The sequence below is a fragment of the Ruditapes philippinarum genome, unplaced genomic scaffold, assembly GCF_026571515.1.
Source record: "Ruditapes philippinarum isolate M1 unplaced genomic scaffold, ASM2657151v2 ctg77_1_1_1_1, whole genome shotgun sequence".
In the NCBI taxonomy this organism is placed as follows: domain Eukaryota; kingdom Metazoa; phylum Mollusca; class Bivalvia; order Venerida; family Veneridae; genus Ruditapes; species Ruditapes philippinarum.
This window is the reverse complement of record NW_026864370.1, coordinates 108,350-126,542: the sequence shown is the minus strand read 5'-3', so window position 1 is coordinate 126,542 and position 18,193 is coordinate 108,350. Positions and strand designations below refer to the sequence as shown.

Sequence of the window (18,193 nt, the reverse complement as noted above, 5' to 3'; positions counted from 1 at the left end):
GGCGGCTTTCACTATAGTCAGGTCATGGTCTACGGTTGTGTTTGCTACTCTTACTACAAACTAGTGGTGACAAAGGGATTTTGACGAATTGAGTCCATAAGGTCTATGAAAGAGGATCAAATATTTCTTATAGACTACAATGTAGATTTGTGTTTAACCTCGCATTATCGACTACAATGTAGATTTGTGTTTAACGTTGCATTATTGACTACAATGTAGATTTGTGTTTAAAGTTGCATTATAGACTACAATGTAGATTTGTGTTTAACCTTGCATTATAGACTACAATGTAGATTTGTGTTTAATCTCGCATTATCGACTACAATGTAGATTTGTGTTTAACGTTGCATTATTGACTACAATGTAGATTTGTGTTTAACCTCGCATTATCGACTACAATGTAGATTTGTGTTTAACCTTGCATTATAGACTACAATGTAGATTTGTGTTTAACTTGCACTATAGACTACAATGTAGATTTGTGTTTAACCTTGCATTATAGACTACAATGTAGATTTGTGTTTAACGTTGCATTATAGACTACAATGTAGATTTGTGTTTAACCTTGCATTATAGACTACAATGTAGATTTGTGTTTAACCTTGCATTATAGACTACAATGTAGATTTGTGTCATGCAAAAACACACATAATGAAAGTTAAAGCTTGTATCGATTGTTTGAATATACATACACCTCCATAACCAACATAAAGACTTCTAAAATATTTAGTGATGCATATTGTCTTAAAATTTGATTTACGACATTTTTGGATGGTGTTCAATTGTATATAATTTGACTTGTCTAAAAATATGTAATACTGATATCTTTAATATGTTTGGTCTTATTGTTCATGTAATTTCCATCTGGAAACATACATGTACATGTTAGGATGAAAATATATTGTATTTGCCATTTTAAATTCCATGTTTGTATTTTATTCGTCTTTTTTCAGTTCCAATTAAATGACAATTCGCAAATAAAACGCTTAAACAATTTCTAATTTGAACTATCTTTTTATTTGCACATTTTATAAATTTCCCCATGCATTCATACATTTGATTTAATTTTGTTTTAGAAGTCATGTAATAGGTCTTTTTTTACGTAAGTTCCCCTACTGCCAACAAGAGCCTCTGTAAACGGTCTTAACACCATCCAGCACATCTCCTTTCCTCTTTCTACAACGTCTCCCCTTTGTATAAGTCTTGCAGTTATTCTTTGGCGTGTTTGATTCCTTGCATTATTTTTGACGCCATATCCTGGCATACGTTGAAACTTAAGACCTTCTTTAATTTGAAGTCTCGCCACCGTCATTCCACTTTTGTTTATAAGTTGTTTCTGTAAGTGGATGTGCTTATATCCGTTGACAAACTGACCTGTAAGTTAATTTGATATATTAGTTATAGAGATGTTATACATGACTGTATAGATAAAAAGTATGTATGTGGTGAGAATAACTAAAAAATAATTAAAATAATAAAAAGTCAATTTTTCCTGAAGAAGAGAAAAAGTCGAAGGCTAAAAAAACATTTGTTATTGAATTGATTAAATATGGAGATTACCTATAATCATAATGTTTGCATTTTGCTATAAAAGCATCACATTTATCTTTAGTTTACATACCAATTAATCCTCTGGTCATTTTACTGAAGCCATCTTCGTGCTGTACATAAATATTTAAATATCCCATCCCTGTGTCCTTGGTGTGGTGTCGCTTAATCAGTATGACAGCTCCAAACTTGAAAGTTACTGTACACAGACGGCCGTTTTCTGATAATAGCATTTGGTGACCGCCAAATTGTCTCAGCTTCTCTTCCTTCCATTTATATATCTAAATAAAATTAAAACATATAAATTCAAGAAAAAACATCATAATACATTGTATGTATATATACTCTTTATATTTTACTTCCCTTATCAAAATTGTTAAAAAGAAAAAACATGACGGCTGGCCAGCTCTATAAAATGTTGAAGACTAGGTTTGATTTAGCCTATTTACGAACAACAGAAGCAAAATTATATAAGCATAGTTGTTGAATTGTTTCATAGACTTAAGTAGCTTCTATTTTTATGAACTGCCTATTATTATTTTAGGGGATATTAAGATGAAAATTAAGGTTAGTCTGGATCTATATTGGTGGCAAAGGCTTAGCATGCAATTTTCAATCCTATATTGTAAATATACATGAGAAATTGAATATTTTTGTTTAAGAATTGGTTTACGACAGGCTTTCAAAACGAAAGGAAAAAAAATAGATTTGAATACAAATACTGTTTCTCTGATGATTGAAATAGTTCAATTACTGTAACTGTATTATTTAAATATTATTTAAATGAAAGAATACAAAGAATTTGAAAAGTAACGAGTAAAACATTTTACTACAATCAAGAAAGAGTGGTCTGTTAAGACAAAAGTTTTTATTGTTTTTATTTGGTTTTATTTCTTTATTTTATTTTATTTTCTTGTGGGGGGAGGGGTGATATTATGTTACCCTAGTATCAAATATGACGGCATTTGGCGTTATGACGATGACATGATGCGCCATCTGCAGGGCAATTTCACCGATGTATGTCTTCTGTCTACCTTGTTTATCTATTCCTCCATTGATTATCTGTGTGTTAAGTGTTACATCTGGATAAAGATAAATGATTATTTGTGTGTTTAGTGTAACATTTAGTAACCCCAACCAGAGAAAATGAAACCGGAATGTTCACACCGAACACCGAAGACGACATGGTTAAATTTAGGTTTTAAAATCAATTTGTCTGACTGAACATTATGCCTGTTAAAATATATATCATATTATCAAAATCAAGAAGATAAAAAATAAAAATAAATCTTTTTGCATCTCTCATCGTATTATTTATATTTGCAAGTCCAAATATGTTAACGATGTTATCTCTAAAAAAATGTAATAAAAATTAACACTTATTAAGTTCTATTATTCATACGTTCTGCTATTTAAAATATTCACATTTAAGCAATTTTACAATTTGAAAGAAATATTAATATAGAGAAAAATACACCATTTTTGTAAATTTATTGGGTAAGAGTTATACTTACTGTTTCTTGTATCAGTTATAAGGTTATGTATTTCTCCATCTTTACTCACGACATCAAAACAAATCGGATGTTCAATGCCCCTGATACGTATCATGTAGTGGGGATCTCCACCTAAAACAATTCCATTTATTTTATTTAAAGCTGCATGTCTCAAGATGAGTCAAAATATTTCAAGAAATCCTTTAGGAAAATGTACTTAGATTTTAAGAATTTTTAAAGTAGAAATATTTACAATTCAAAACAACAATTTTAATGTTTCACAATGTATATGCCTGATTTTGCAGGGTTTATCACAATATTTCTACTGCGTGACTAACACAGTAAGGGCTATTTTGCATATTCTGACAAATTGTTGGCAATATACGTAGATGTTAAGTGCCGTTTTTAATGTATAAATTATTTTCTTTCTTCACTTAACAATATTTTATTTTCTAATACATTAAAAAGTCATGTAATTAGCATGAATGTGGAGGCAAACTGCTTTAAGAAATGAAATAAATCCTAAAATCACACCACTTTTGATTTTTTTAACACGTTCAAAGAAAGAAGGAATCAAAACCTTTAATTTTATGAAGAGCAACAACTACAACTATCTTTTTCTGTTATTCAATATCAAAACAATCACATTGACGACACTATATAACCGTAAGAAGTTTTGACGTAGAATGTATAAGGAAGAAGTGTCAACAATTTAATACACTCCTTAATGTTTATCCCAGACATTGCAACAAACAATCTTAAAATATTACCCCTGCTTCAAAAATAACATCTTGAAGTCAGTCAAATACTACGAGAATGTTTTAGAATGGATGGTGCTATGAATTTTTGGGTTTTTTATTGTCATATTGCTTTCAAGTAACGATTTTGATAACTCAAAAAACATACAATGTCTTGTAACAAATCAACAAATTGAAACCTGTCAGAACTGATGACGATTTGGCAATACACATATACAAGCTAACGTATATTATACATAGAAGTTGTGTGGAAGAATTTGCAGATCTTGACAATTTTGATTTTTTTACGTAAGACGACAACTTAAGATCAACTTTAAACTCATCAATCTTTTGGATTGTTAGCAAAGATGATTACCTCCTCCACCCCCATATCCACCTCCACCACCTCCACCACCCCCACCACCACTGTAGCGTTGGACGTAAAGTGCTGTGGGTTTCGGGGGTTTGGGGCCTAAAATAATAAATCATGTCTAACTCTGAAAGTTAAACACTGCATTTGAAATGATGAACATACATAGAAATTAAGTAATCGTTACATTATTTCTTTTATAGAGTAAATTGTGTGATCATTCTTAAAAACGATTAAAGAAATCTTTCTGTCATGAAAAATAAAACGTACAATAGCAATTGTTTCGCAACTATCAATGCTATTTTAAAAGTTGTACAAATTGTAACTTTAAAGAAAACTATGACAGGAATATTTTTATATGATAATGCCTGATTTCTGTCTCCATTTCTGTTGTTTAAGTTTTTGTTTTGTAACGACCATTGACGTCATAGGTGTAACAAAGCTGTACTGAAAAGAGAGAGAAAAATGATTTATAAAAATTACATTAATGTATTTTCAAATTTATCATATAAATTTGCTTGCTTTCGGTGTTCTTTTTCTGTATCTTACATACGACTAATAAAAAATGGTCATCAATTTAACCATTGTTAAAACATTTTCTGGTTTAATGATCAGAAAACATGTCATGAATATAAGCTTACATCCGTTTTCTGGTTATATTACCTTCAATTTCATCGCAAAAATGTTACAAAGCAACAAACTAACTTCATATCGCTTTCCGAGACTCGTTAGATTCAATTGACTTTCCAACGACGACACATTCACTAAGCTCATCTACATAACAATGTAACAATGTAAAAATATAGATTTGATGTACGCCTAGATAACAATCAGACCGGAGATAAAACTGATACATTTACATAATAACCAATTTCAACACAAAAAAATAAAACAACATTACCTGTAATGATAACTTCTTTGCTTGCTTATATATATCTTTTGCGACGCTTCTATTCTGGAGACTATCTGCCTTATGGATCAACTGTTTAATTGTAAGGTATGCCCAGGTCTTCTCTGTTACTTCTTCAAAATCAGTATGTGCCATTAATTTCTCCGTGTCCGACACTTCTTTGATGTTAGAAATATTGTCCGCTTCAAAGAAAAATGATATATTGACTACGTCTTTTTCTCTTTCACAAATGTTATAAATGTTAGTATGAAGAGAAAGTTAGTATCAAGAGAAACAATAACTTGTATTTCTTTTGATATTCAAAATATAAATTAACGACGTAAACAGCTTGCATTTTTATTCTAAAAAAATCAATCAAAATAGGCTAGCATGACAATTATCCATACCCTTAATTGTTTCCTATGAAAGAACATTGGAACAAAAATCTGACTTTGCCTTTGAAATTACCTGAAAGAACTAAATCACCATCCTGAAAATTGCCAACAATTTGCAGGTTCACGGTAGAAGACATCGAGTCCGTTAGTTTTCCGGCTACAACGAGCTCTGATCCTTCAAAATATTTCCCAAACTCGGTCTGTGTAAGGCTTTCATCGTCAACAGAATCTCCGAGATATTGTACAGAAACATTGCTCATTAAGGTGACTGATATTTCGTCGAAGAAGCCACTAATCTAGCGGTTAATAAAATAAACAAAAACAAAGGAACAGTATGACCACTGATAAAAAAATGATTTGCAGTTATCTACCTACTATATGTGAAATATTCCTACTAAAAGTTTTTGTCCTTAGCGGAAGCTATTTATTTAAAACACGTGGATATTTTGTTTTTAGGGACTGAATATCATGATCATCTTGTGACATTCAGATAATCATTTGTCATAAAGGTGATCATATCCAATTTATACGTATAACAGGAGAATGTAAAATATCCAATACCAAATCGTATGCCAATGTCAAACTTTGTAAAATTTGTAAAATGGACTTACACTTCATACATTTTGAAACGACTTTTTTTTATTGATTACATTGAGTGCATTATCTAGAATAAACTTTCTGACAATGGTCTATGTTTGGTGCTTCACCGATTGCATATGTCGATGGCATAGAACGATAAACAAACTGTATAGTGCATTTACTTGCAAATCAGCGTCAGCATCTTCGTATATCTTTCTCGCTATTCCATTATTTTGAATTGCCATGTTTCTGACCAATTTCCAGTCTGCGTCATTGCCAAATGCTAGGCTATACACAGGTATTTCACCTGTCAATTATAAAAATCGTAGCGTTAACCGCCACTACTTGCTTTATGCCATCATCGTCATGTGTTGTCTTCTGAATGTTCATCACTTGAGCTAGCAGTATATATGTGATTTATTTATTGATGAGTCCCTCGAATGTTTAACAATCGAGACAACTAGAAATCAGTGATCAATTAACCCGTGATTCATTCATTGGCTAGTGTCTCGAATGTTCAGCACTCGAGACTTGTCTTTATATCTTAACAACTGGCTTGTTTAGAAATTTTCAGGAATATTTCGCCAATTATATCTACACGCCGTTTTAAATATAACTTTTTGAAAATAAATGAAAGAATCCGAACTATTGTTTATAATGTTCACCAAAAATGCCTGAATTTAACATTGACATAAAATAATTGTAAACAAATCAGATTTTGTAATTACAATAAGTGGGTAATTTATTTCCAAATAAGATTTTTTCCAAATAATTCTGAAGGACAAACACAAAAGATTACTTAGAAAGGCTGTTGAGACAAACCTTCGTTTGCAAAACGTATATTGTCGAGAATTCGTTTGGGGCTTTTCACTCCTTCACTTGGTAATCCATCAGTAAGAAACAAAATCACTCGAGAACGCTCACTATTTTCCCAACTATGTTTTCGAAGAATACTTATACCTTTCAAAATGGCTTCATTGATGTTTGTTGCTGAAAGAATGAATACAAGACTAGAAGGAGTTATCCTTGTAAAAAGAACAATCGCTGATATGATTTAACACACTACAATATACTGTTTGGAAAATGTGTTTAAAGTAATATTTTAGCTTGACTGTGTTATTATAACCACATTTAAGTAAGCATCTAGAAACAGCAATCACTGGAGTCACACGAAGAAATAAGGTCGTGACCCTAGAATGACTTGAATGCATAATCACTGGGTTGAGAGACATACACATTTCCATTAACCATAAGAATAATAAAGACCATTTTCCTTAAGCAAGTTTAGATAAAATGGTCATGTCGGCAAGTTTCTTATAAAATTCTTCTAAATATATATTGGTGTACCATGCATTTCTTCAAAACAATGATTACCATTATTACTTACTCAAAGAGAATTTAAAATGTGTGCCATAAAAACAAGATACAAGAGATTAAATTATAGAATAATGATACGGATATTGTAGAAGCAACTTAATAGCATACATGTATTACGGAATTTTCTATTGCCAAATGTAGAAGAGCTGCAGATTGTGATCAAATTTGCAAAGTGTCTCGCTGAACATATTATATACGATGTAAATATCGTTTCTTTCTGCATTGTGCTTCTTATTATTAAAGGTTTGCCCAGTTGTGTTAATAAAAAAATTATGAACCATCTGACATATCGTAAGAATCGTTTTCTTGTTTTCCATAATTATATACCCAAATCCGCATTCTTACACCAGGTTTTGTATTTTAGTTTTGTCGTCACTTTTGTTTAATTTGTTCATTGTGAATTAATGGGATTTCAGTGTTAATTTAAAAAACAGCATTGAGCGTTTCAATTAAACTGAAAACAAAATAATAAAGAAACAAAAAAACTAACATCCATACGGGCTTCTATTCTTGATATAATTCTTTGCCTTCTGAATGTCCCTTTGAGTCGCGTCAATCAAGCCATTTTCTTTGTACACACTCACATGACCACCAAACATTATTATGTTAAACCTGTCACCTTCTTCTAGCTCGTCTAGGATGGAATTCATTGCAACCTAGTCGAGTTGTAATGCAAATATTTTGAAATTGAGTATTTTTGTCAATAGCATTGACATAACAAACATAATGTATGAACAGTGGGTCAAATTGTTTAAGATGATAACCTCCGCAAAGCAACATCCTTCCGGTAAGAAAGAGCTTCGTTGTTGATTAAAGGTGTTGCTTAACTTTGGTTACATTTCCTGTAAAATCTTACTTAAGAAAAAATGTATGTTGTTACTGTCACAAGGTTATTGCTCTTCTAAGAGTCGCTCGGCAGACTTTGTACCGTTTGACCATTTAAAATAGACTAAAGTAAGAAGGAAGCTGCAAACAATTTAAAATTGACAGGAAAAAAGAAGCTCTTTATCTTACATTCTGGAATCAATTATTATACAAACTGGTAATTTGCCCTTCTCACGCATGCCATGATTTGTGTTTATAATAAATTACTATCATACATATCTACTGAATTAATTACAAACACAAAAATTTCAAAATAAAATTGATGTAATAGGTTGTATTCATTAAGAAAAATATTACTATGAATGACATACTATATCTTATTCTCACAATTACAGGATGCTGCATTAGTATCATTGATAAGAATAATAATAAAGCGTAGTAACTTACCCTCAATTGGCTATATTTTGTACCTTCCATGGATCCACTGGTATCCAGGATAAACACTGCGTCTTTTGGAATAAACACATTGACCTCAGGGGCAAGGAAATGAACAAAATACCCATTTACAACCTGCAAAAGAAACATGTATGATTACATGATTTTGTGTGCGTTATCATCAGAGAAATCTGCAAATCATTACGATGAGGACAATACGGTCAAAGTATCTTTATAAAAATATGCTGATGAAAATGTTGCAAGAAAAAAAAATAATCACAAAAGCAGAAACATAAAATTATCGCTAATTCAACTACAATAGCCATGATCAGTTCGGATTTCAGAGGCTAGCATGGTATGACTATCAGAATGTTATAACAATGTAATTGTACTTTGTTTAGAAATTATCAGGTATATTTCGCCGATTGTATTTCACGCCGTTTCATATATAACTTTTGGGAAAAGAAAGATATTGTTCTTTATCAATAACCATTTGATAACCGGTCATCATTTATAAATTTGAACACCCTTTGGGAAGGGTTTCTTTAATGAGAGATATTTTAACAGCAGATTTGTTTACAATTTAAAGCGTTTCGTTAAACATTTACAGTATAACCTGTGCAGAGAAACGCTCTTTGAGAGGCAAACATTTTTGTTGTTACTGGGAGGTGTTTCTCCAGAGAGGTTAACTGTATATTGAAGTTTTACTTTATGGAAAAAATTGAAATAGTTGTTGTAAAAAAAAAGGTAGTTGTTCTACAAAACGCCGCTCTGCAAAGATTACAACTCATAATATTAGAAATTACCAGGACATCCCCGGCATCTAAAGCCCTGTCAATGTCATATTGTACAACAAAAGATCCAGACACACCATCCGTGCCTTGTTCGTCAATTGTCGGATGATAATCTATGTAAGCACTCCTTTTACTGGGTCTTGTTATTACAACTAAATCATTTTCTGTAAATAAAACAACGTAATTTAAGCCTCAGATATTCAAAATGATATGTACATGAAGTTATTACATTCATAATTTTGCTATAATATCGGGTCTTGCGTTTTCGTTCTTCTGTTCTTCCAAATTTGGCTACACTTTAAAACGAAGTGTATAGAAGTTATATTTCTTTTCTCATATCATTCGAAACCTCTGATAATATGACACTTTCCGAGGATGTAAGCACATTTTTATGACAATGGCGGCCGATATTAAAAGATCTGACAAGGCTCTTACCCTGTTGGTAGGTCAGATTTGCATTTTGATACTGATGTCTATTATTTAACTTCCATTGTGGGATGTCCGGGTGCATCCAGTGCTGAGTTGTTAAGGTCATTTAATTTTAAACTTTTGCCCGTCACAGCTTTGGGTTCGATTCCCGCCAGGGACATTGGATTCTATCATGTAATAAAGCTATCCAGGTAGCTTAATGAACGTCGGTGATTATACACAGGTGTCCAGGCACCTGAATTCTTCCTCCACCTGGTAAGCTGAAAAGTCGCCATATATCCTTTGCATTCGGTGCGACGTAAAACCCAATCAGAAAAAAATATTTGACTGTCCCAAAGTAAAAATAAATAAGGCCAATACATAAATTCAGGACTGTATGGTTTAAAACTATATTTCCCGCCGAAAATTGCAATTGATTTTTACAATTTTTGGACTACTTCGTTGGTATAAAGTAGTACATAAATTCACCAACCCTTTGTACTAATTCTATTTGTTAGCAATTCATCCAGTGCTCTAATTGGTGGAACATACAATTTCGTTAAGTCACGTGACTCTAGAATTGTCACGCGTATCTGAAATAGCAAATATATATTTTAACTAAAGAACCTTTTCTCTTTGCGTCACATTAATGTGATATGCGCGTTAACATGAAAAAAGTTTGATAATAAAATTCACAATGACAAGAACAGATGTAAATGCATATTCGGATATTTAAAGAAATCATTATAGGAAAAATATGATATAAATTAAATATTTTGAATTGTTTAACAATTTCATTTTTTTTTAAATTAAAAAATCTGAAAAAGGTATTTATTCCTTATTTATTTGTAAACAATTGATTTACCTTGAAATCTTTTACAGGATGTCCCGGATCAATATATATCTTGTGTTCATACGCCCCTTTTACCCTTGCAAGTAGTTCCTGGTATGTGAGATTGAATGTGGATTTACTAAACGCAGCTACGGCAATAATTATGCTAAACGTTCTTGTGTCTCTTGGTCTGAAAAAATCAGACATAAGTGGTATGTAATCAGACATAAGTGTCATATAATCAAACCTTAGGGCCATGTAATTAGACATTAGCGACATGTAATGCGACATAAGTGCCATGTAATCAGACATAAGTGACATGTAATCAGACATAAGTGTCATGTAATCAGACATAAGTATCATGCAATCAGACATAAGTGCCATGTAATCAGACATTAGTGACATGTAATCAGACATAAGTGCCATGTAATCAGACATAAGTACTATGCAATGAGTAAATTAGCTATAGTTATACCATGGTCATTCATGGATAAAAATTTATGTTTCAATTCAAAGGCTATGCATATTCATATAATGGTTTAAAATTATATTGATAAAAAAGCACAAAACCGCACAAAAATATCAGGTATGTAAGTAATTTGGTTACATCGGCTATTGCTGATTGTCTTTTCAAATACGTTTTGTCCGTAGTGACATGATGTTGTGTTCTTTACCGCATTTAAAAGCACCCCACCCTCTATCCGGTAAAATTTCATATTGGCCCGCTATTATTTTTCACCTAGAAATTGTAACATCTAGGCATGTAAGGCACCTACCTATACATGTCAATGGATTGGTTCGTTGTATGGTCATCCAAGACACAAATGTTGCCCTCGTTAACAAGCAAGTCAACGATACAACATTAAAAACGACTAACCTGTCAGACCAATATAGAGTATATTAGGGTGCTTATAGGGCTACTGATTTCAAGAAAACTGCAATACAATGCATAAGATATCAAATATGTTCCAAAGGAGATGAGCGAAAATAATGTGTTACTGTTGACTGACAAGCCCAGTTGTCTCCCCTTTCTCCTTGGCTGTTTCATATTGTTTCCGGGCTATGTTTCTGTCCCTAACAACCCCTGGGTATATCACGCCGTCTATCTCTCTGAAAAATAATTTAATGTCGTAAAATACGCACTTTTTATGATTGCACATTTTGGACTTACTTATTGGTGTAAATTACATAGAACAATGGCATAGATCATATTTTACAAAAGTTATTGCGAATTTAATCTGAACATGCAAACACTTTTCAATGAACATAAAGTTCATGGAAAAAAAAACACAAATTGTAAAATTGTTACTTGATTATCAATTGTAAATGTACGAGTTATAAAATTTTATTTAGTACTCGTCTTGTATCTTTCTTACGGTCTTGTATGTCATGCTTTGTACATAAATTTTATGATGTTAAGAGCTGGTTTCTCCCATAGTAGTTAGCGGGCTCGAAACTATGACTCGACATGAGTATCCTTGTAGTAATTCTACTTTGGAAATACTATAAGCTAACCCTAAAAAGATATCTTTAAGATTTCATTTTTCAAGATCATTGCCTTACAATATTCAAGCAAATATTTCGTATCAAAATAAAAGTCATTTCCTTAGAAACTTACAGTGTAAAGTTTGAAATAAAAGCTTCCTCTGGTAGGATGACCTTGAACTCGGCTTCCTGCGTAAAATTAGCCGGATTGGCCACTCGGCTTGTTACTAGAGTGGTCGCAAACCGGAACTGTATGTCCGTTTTTACATGAAGAGAATAAATTCTTGGAGTCTAAAATGATACAACAGTTAAGTTTGAATGCTCACAATTCTAGATAGGGCTTCATTTACCAAATTTCAAATAAGTCACTTTTAAATATAGGTTATACAAATTCAATATGTCATTTATTGCGATGTTTAAAACAATGTTTGTTTGTTTATTTAATTATCTCTTTATCGAGCTGAGTGTGTGCAATGGATTCGCCCATCTTGCACAGTCCATTCAATGTTTCAAGCATTTCGATTCACAATACAAATATCGATATACTTACAGTTATATCTTTTAACTGACAACTAAACTTAAGGTTTGTAACTTTGTTTTATAAAACTTAATGTTGTAACATACGGTCAGTATTTATCTTGCAGCTTGATTTCCTATTTGAGAACGATCTAAACAGTTTGGAGTAGTGTATCTAAGTATCTGAAGCAGTTGTCAAGTATGTAGGAAAAGGCAAATAACTCTAATTAGACAGAAAAATCTTTTTGAAAAGGTGAAAAGGAAAAACTCTAAGTATGTGTGCAATATATATCACATCAAAGTATATGGTTGGTAACATGGACGGATTAGGGTGTGTTTTGATAACCTTATAGCTTGCAACATAATCGATCTAAAGTAAATAAGTATAAACTATAATATACAGTGCCATCCATAAATACCTTTACACCTCTTTTTAATTACAGATGTACTTAAAGTACGATTTTCAAAGATTTATCCATTTTTGAGATACTTGTTTAACAACAGTTAGTGCAATTGCATAATGACTTTATAAATATATTATTATTTTAGGTCGTTGAAAGAATGAACGAGGAATATATCCATATTTTCATATATTAACGAAAATAAACAGTATTTCAAAAATTGGTCACATAGGTTAACAGTTATCTAATTATAATTGTATGCACCTTAAGCATGGTTTAAATACTGACTTGTTCTAAATACTGTATGTGTAGAAATTTTCGCGGGTTTCAAATTTTCGCGATCTTCGCGGTGACATTCGATCCGCGAATTCATGTTCAGCGCGAATATTTCTACACCAATAATTTCTTAATTAATAGTCATATTTTCGCGCATCTATAGAACAATGTAACATTTGACAAAGTTAAAAATTGATAGTTCTGCGCACGGTCATAGTTACTTGTTTCGAGTTCTTGCACGTTATCAGGGTATTTTGTTCTGAATGGTGTACTGAACATTTTTGAAGTGGCTGAATCTGATGACTGAAGTGGTCATCCTAAACACACCATTACATGTCCCTCCTTTCATTTAGGGACTATATTGGTTCTGTGACACAGTGCACCATCATCCTTGTGCCATTGCTTGTTGACCTGTTCCAACAAATGCGTTTCCGGAAAAGTAATGTATCACATATCATCAATGAAAACCATGCCACGCTGTCTTCCAGATACTTTCTGCAGTATACACTTGTTTGTCTGTACAACACAATATCAGTACATCATCAAATTACCATCATGGAATTTGACTGTGTGAACCTGTCTGTTGGTATCACATAATCTGACAAAGTCTTCATGTGATCTTCTACAACTTTAGCTGGACAATCATGTTAAAATGGTTATGCCAACAGTATAGATGTAACACAGTATCTTATGGCCTATACAATAGCACAGTAGAAGAAAAAGCATGCAGTGTACATGTGATTTCCAATTCAGTTACCTGGCCTCAACCTTATCAAAAAACTTATGATACGCCAAAAATTGCAATTTGAAAAACACACACACTAGCAAACTGCAAGGGCTTATAATGTACATTTGAGATTTTATGGTGTTGTACAAGGTCAAAGGTAAAACATTAACACATAAACAAGCAAATGAAAATAAAATCTGATAGATATTATATAAAAGTGTCATATGAGTGTGTGATTTTTAACTACAAATATTTCAATTTTCTTCAAACGTGTAAATAAGTATAAATTGATTTTATTTTCTTGATTTGCAATAAATTTCTTTTGAATTTATTATAGTAATAATGATTTTTATTATTATAAATTGATTCCAAAAACATTTCTGAAATGGACGAATTCTTGGCATATCAACTAAAATGTATTTTTCAAGATGGCATTGCAGGTCGGTCCTTTTTTAACGAAAATGTATGTTTCCGTTAATTTTGCATGACTGATTATTTTATTGGTTATAAATATCTCAATGTTTCGGAAAACATTGCAGTAATCCGGATTCACCTATGTTCATATAAACTCTGTTTTAAAGGCATAAAAGATTGTTTATATGTATTAAAAATACATGTGCTCTGTAAATCGTTCAATGAATGCCAATCTTTTTGTGATATAATTGTATGTGTCTATTTTTAGAAAACAATGATACATTTTATGGACTAAATTCCCCTACACATATCATGATTTGGTACAAGACCATAGTTATTTCCCCTTAGCAATGCCCACAGTTATTTGCCCTTAGTAATGCCCACAATATAAAAGTAATTACTCGACAAATAATGCCTGTTTGATGCTGTATATTTAAGAAGTTTTTGATGAAAAACATGGTAAAAAATACATAATTAAAATAAATTGATAATTCTAAAGACATATGAAATGATTGATACTAGTAAGTTTTGAAACACAATGATTACTATGGGCGGGGCGGGGGCTATGCCTGTTTACGGCCGCCATGTGCGCACGTCAAATATGTCAAAATTTTGAAAAATAAACGGTCATTCCGTCATTAACAAATTGCAATTTCACTCAAAAGTCTATCTGAAAAATAGAGTTAAACAATTACTGTGTTCTTGAGCCTTAATGTGGCACTTGTCGCTAAATGTCAATGTCGTAAAATACCGTCTGCAATGGTAACGTTACATATCGCCACACCATCAATAAATACCGCAAAATTTAATTTCAAGTCAAGCTCGAGGTGAAGTTTCTGTGTATAATGGGGACTACATTAATGGAAAAAATATGTAAGAAACTCATTTTCGGATCCAGAGGTGAGTTGAGGGGTGAGAGGTATTAACTCCAAAGGACATGATAAGTATGTCGAACTACTCTGAAGTTTTATATTAACTTATGTTTTTCTAGTGAAAATCACTTAAAATTCACTAATGAACATCTTTTAAAAGAAGTAAAATCCCCAATCCACTTTGGATTGTGCATTAACCCTTTATTTGTAACCCCTCTGGTAAATCCTGGACCCGCGCCTGAGTAACGGAACAATTGTTTAAAGCCCTTTATAACAAGCTACCTATGTCGGTTCTGCTTTCAGAACACTTGTTATTAAAGTTTTGAAATGATAGTGGCGTTAGTAAAACATATCTTAAAGTACAGATTAAAGTAATAATGAATAAGGCAACTTACATTGTCAGACTGATCACTCAGAACTAAGAAAAAGCGTGTACAAACAATTAGTATCCAATATATCAAATTCCACATATTTTAACGTGAACAGATTAAGAACGCTAACAAGAGAACATAGTTCCGGAAGTGATTATGGTTCCGGAAGTAAATACTTGTCTGATATAAACAACGCTCGTGAAATAAGCCGCGCGCGCATGTCTCAAAAGCTACGTCATTTTTTGGTTTTCACAATAAATATTAATAATACATTTTGCTTTAAATAATATGTTTACAATTATCTGAACTGACTTTTCCTGTGCTACATAAATCAAAGCACTGAAAGTGCTGTTATCTGAAAATACTAATACGTTAATATGTTACAGGTTTTTTCATTGGCTATCTTTATGACATGTTCTGATTTAATTCCGATAGTAAACATGATTTCAAAATACAAAAAAAATAAACCGTGTTTGTTTTCTTTGGTTCTATCAGCAAAGAACCTTTATATAATTATCTAGCTTTAATGTCTTTTACAGTAAATAAAACTGCAAAAACGGACCCTCTGAAAACCGGAATCTTCTGAAAACCGGACAATTTTAAAAGTCCCGTATTTTCTCCTTTTAAGTTATTTTAAAAACTCCTCTGAATACCACAGACACTTGGGGTGTGGAGCTCAAAACGCCTTAAAAAAAACAAATTAAATGCATATTTGTCAATCCCAGCACATGTACTGATCATATATATCAAAAAAACTAAATATAAGCCGTTTTGAAAAAAAAAAATCAAATTTCAACGTCTATAATTGAAAGGAAAAAAAATAACAAAGACAACAAAAAAGTATCCCGCTCATGTTGAAGTCATTTTCATCTGCTTCAAGAAAAAAGGAGGATTTTCCAGACTGTTTCTCCGTTTGGGCCCTGATTTGGTGTTATTTATTTTGAAAATTCACAATGAATGAATATGTTGGTTGCATGTTAATGGACAAAAACTGCAATTCTTTGATAAATACAGGAATAACATTTATTGTCGTCGAATCCGGGCTTGCAACATTTTAAAATTTGTCGTTATGGGCGTTCTATAGGGACTGACATTCTAGTGTACTTACACTACAACTTGTGATGAAATCCAAATGACATTGTGAAATCATATTGTTGACTTCTATAAAAAAAAGATTCACTTACCTGGACCAAGTAACACTGTATTGACACTTTGCAATTTAAGCTGATAAAAAAATCTTAAACTTACCTTTATGTTAAGCAGAAAACTGATTTGCTTCTCATATTTTCTCCTATGACAGCCATCTTTAAAAGCTGTCCATTCATATTTTATATTGAAGATTTCTTATTGTAAACACCAACGTCAGACAAATTTTACTTCAAGAAAGTAATTTATGTAAAGTTTATGTTTGTTTCAGGTCAGAATTCCTTAAGTTATCACTACATGTTTCTGTTTATTAAAGATTTTCGTTTTATATGGGATTTCAATATGGCCGCTATTGAAATCCTAGTTTTCAGATTCAGAAATTTGGCCGTCTGTCCATTGGAGGATCTCCGGATTTTTAGTGTTTCATTGGTGTATTTCAAACATCGAACCTTATAAAAGTCACAATCAAACCAATGATGTCACTTCGGTCTTGACGTCAAAGTATTGTAAATAAAGTTATAAAACCGCCAAAGTTCAAATTCAATAAATATCTTAAAACGTGACAGGTATCCAAACTTGTAAGTTGGTATGTATTGAAATCCAGTATTATTAATTCTCTAGAAATTGTTTGTGCCGAAACACTTGTTATAAACTTAGAAAACTGTATAAGAATTTTGAATTTTATTTTTTCTCATCCTGACATACGTTTACACCGTTTTTTTTAAGTCACTCAATTGATTAAAACTTTTTATAAGAAACAATGACAACGGAATCCATTGTTCCGATGGACCAGAAATACAAGTCAATAGTCAGGTCAAGTAGAATAAAAGAAAAGGAAATCTTAAGGACCCTAATCGACGCTTAAAACGGCAAAATAACAAAAGAAATTGAGGCAGACTCAGTTTGATTAGGCGTGGTTATGGACGGTAGTATTAAATGCGATCTACCGTCCACTTTATGAAAGATTTTTGTAGATGCAAACTTCTGTATACGTCCCTTTAGCACGGGCTATAACAGAATTCAATAGTGGTAACATACAAACCGTAATGTAACTATGTAGAGAAGAGAAAAGCAAAGCAGAATCCCCAAAGAACGCCCAAAACGATCTTAAGAGCCTGTCCATAATCTTCAGTCCATGCCCTGTATCACCGGCTAAATATATAGCTCTAGTGATTCGTGTTCTTTTATTTTCAAACACAAGGATTAAGCAGTAATTTTGTTTGGCTGACGATTCGGTTGCATTTGGCTTGATAAGATTTTTTTTCTTTTTGAAGGTAAACATATGGAATTTATTTAACAAAAC

At 32.1% G+C, this 18,193-nt stretch overlaps 1 protein-coding gene across 1 annotated transcript; it reads right to left on the bottom strand.

Annotated features, from left to right (window-relative positions):
• Positions 1–994: 994 nt before the first annotated feature.
• LOC132725370 (inter-alpha-trypsin inhibitor heavy chain H3-like) lies at positions 995–15,927 on the bottom strand. The gene is made up of 18 exons (XM_060710471.1): positions 15,769–15,927; positions 12,301–12,458; positions 11,682–11,792; positions 10,716–10,872; positions 10,344–10,443; positions 9,455–9,606; positions 8,661–8,783; positions 7,879–8,044; positions 6,834–7,001; positions 6,194–6,318; positions 5,506–5,728; positions 5,050–5,240; positions 4,517–4,595; positions 4,155–4,250; positions 3,063–3,173; positions 2,491–2,630; positions 1,622–1,829; positions 995–1,374 (listed from the first exon to the last, which is right to left on the bottom strand). The coding sequence occupies exons 1-18, from the start codon at positions 15,841–15,843 to the stop codon at positions 1,073–1,075; spliced, it is 2,685 nt and encodes an 894-aa protein (XP_060566454.1). The 5' UTR covers positions 15,844–15,927; the 3' UTR covers positions 995–1,072.
• Between the last annotated feature and the right edge of the window lie 2,266 nt (positions 15,928–18,193).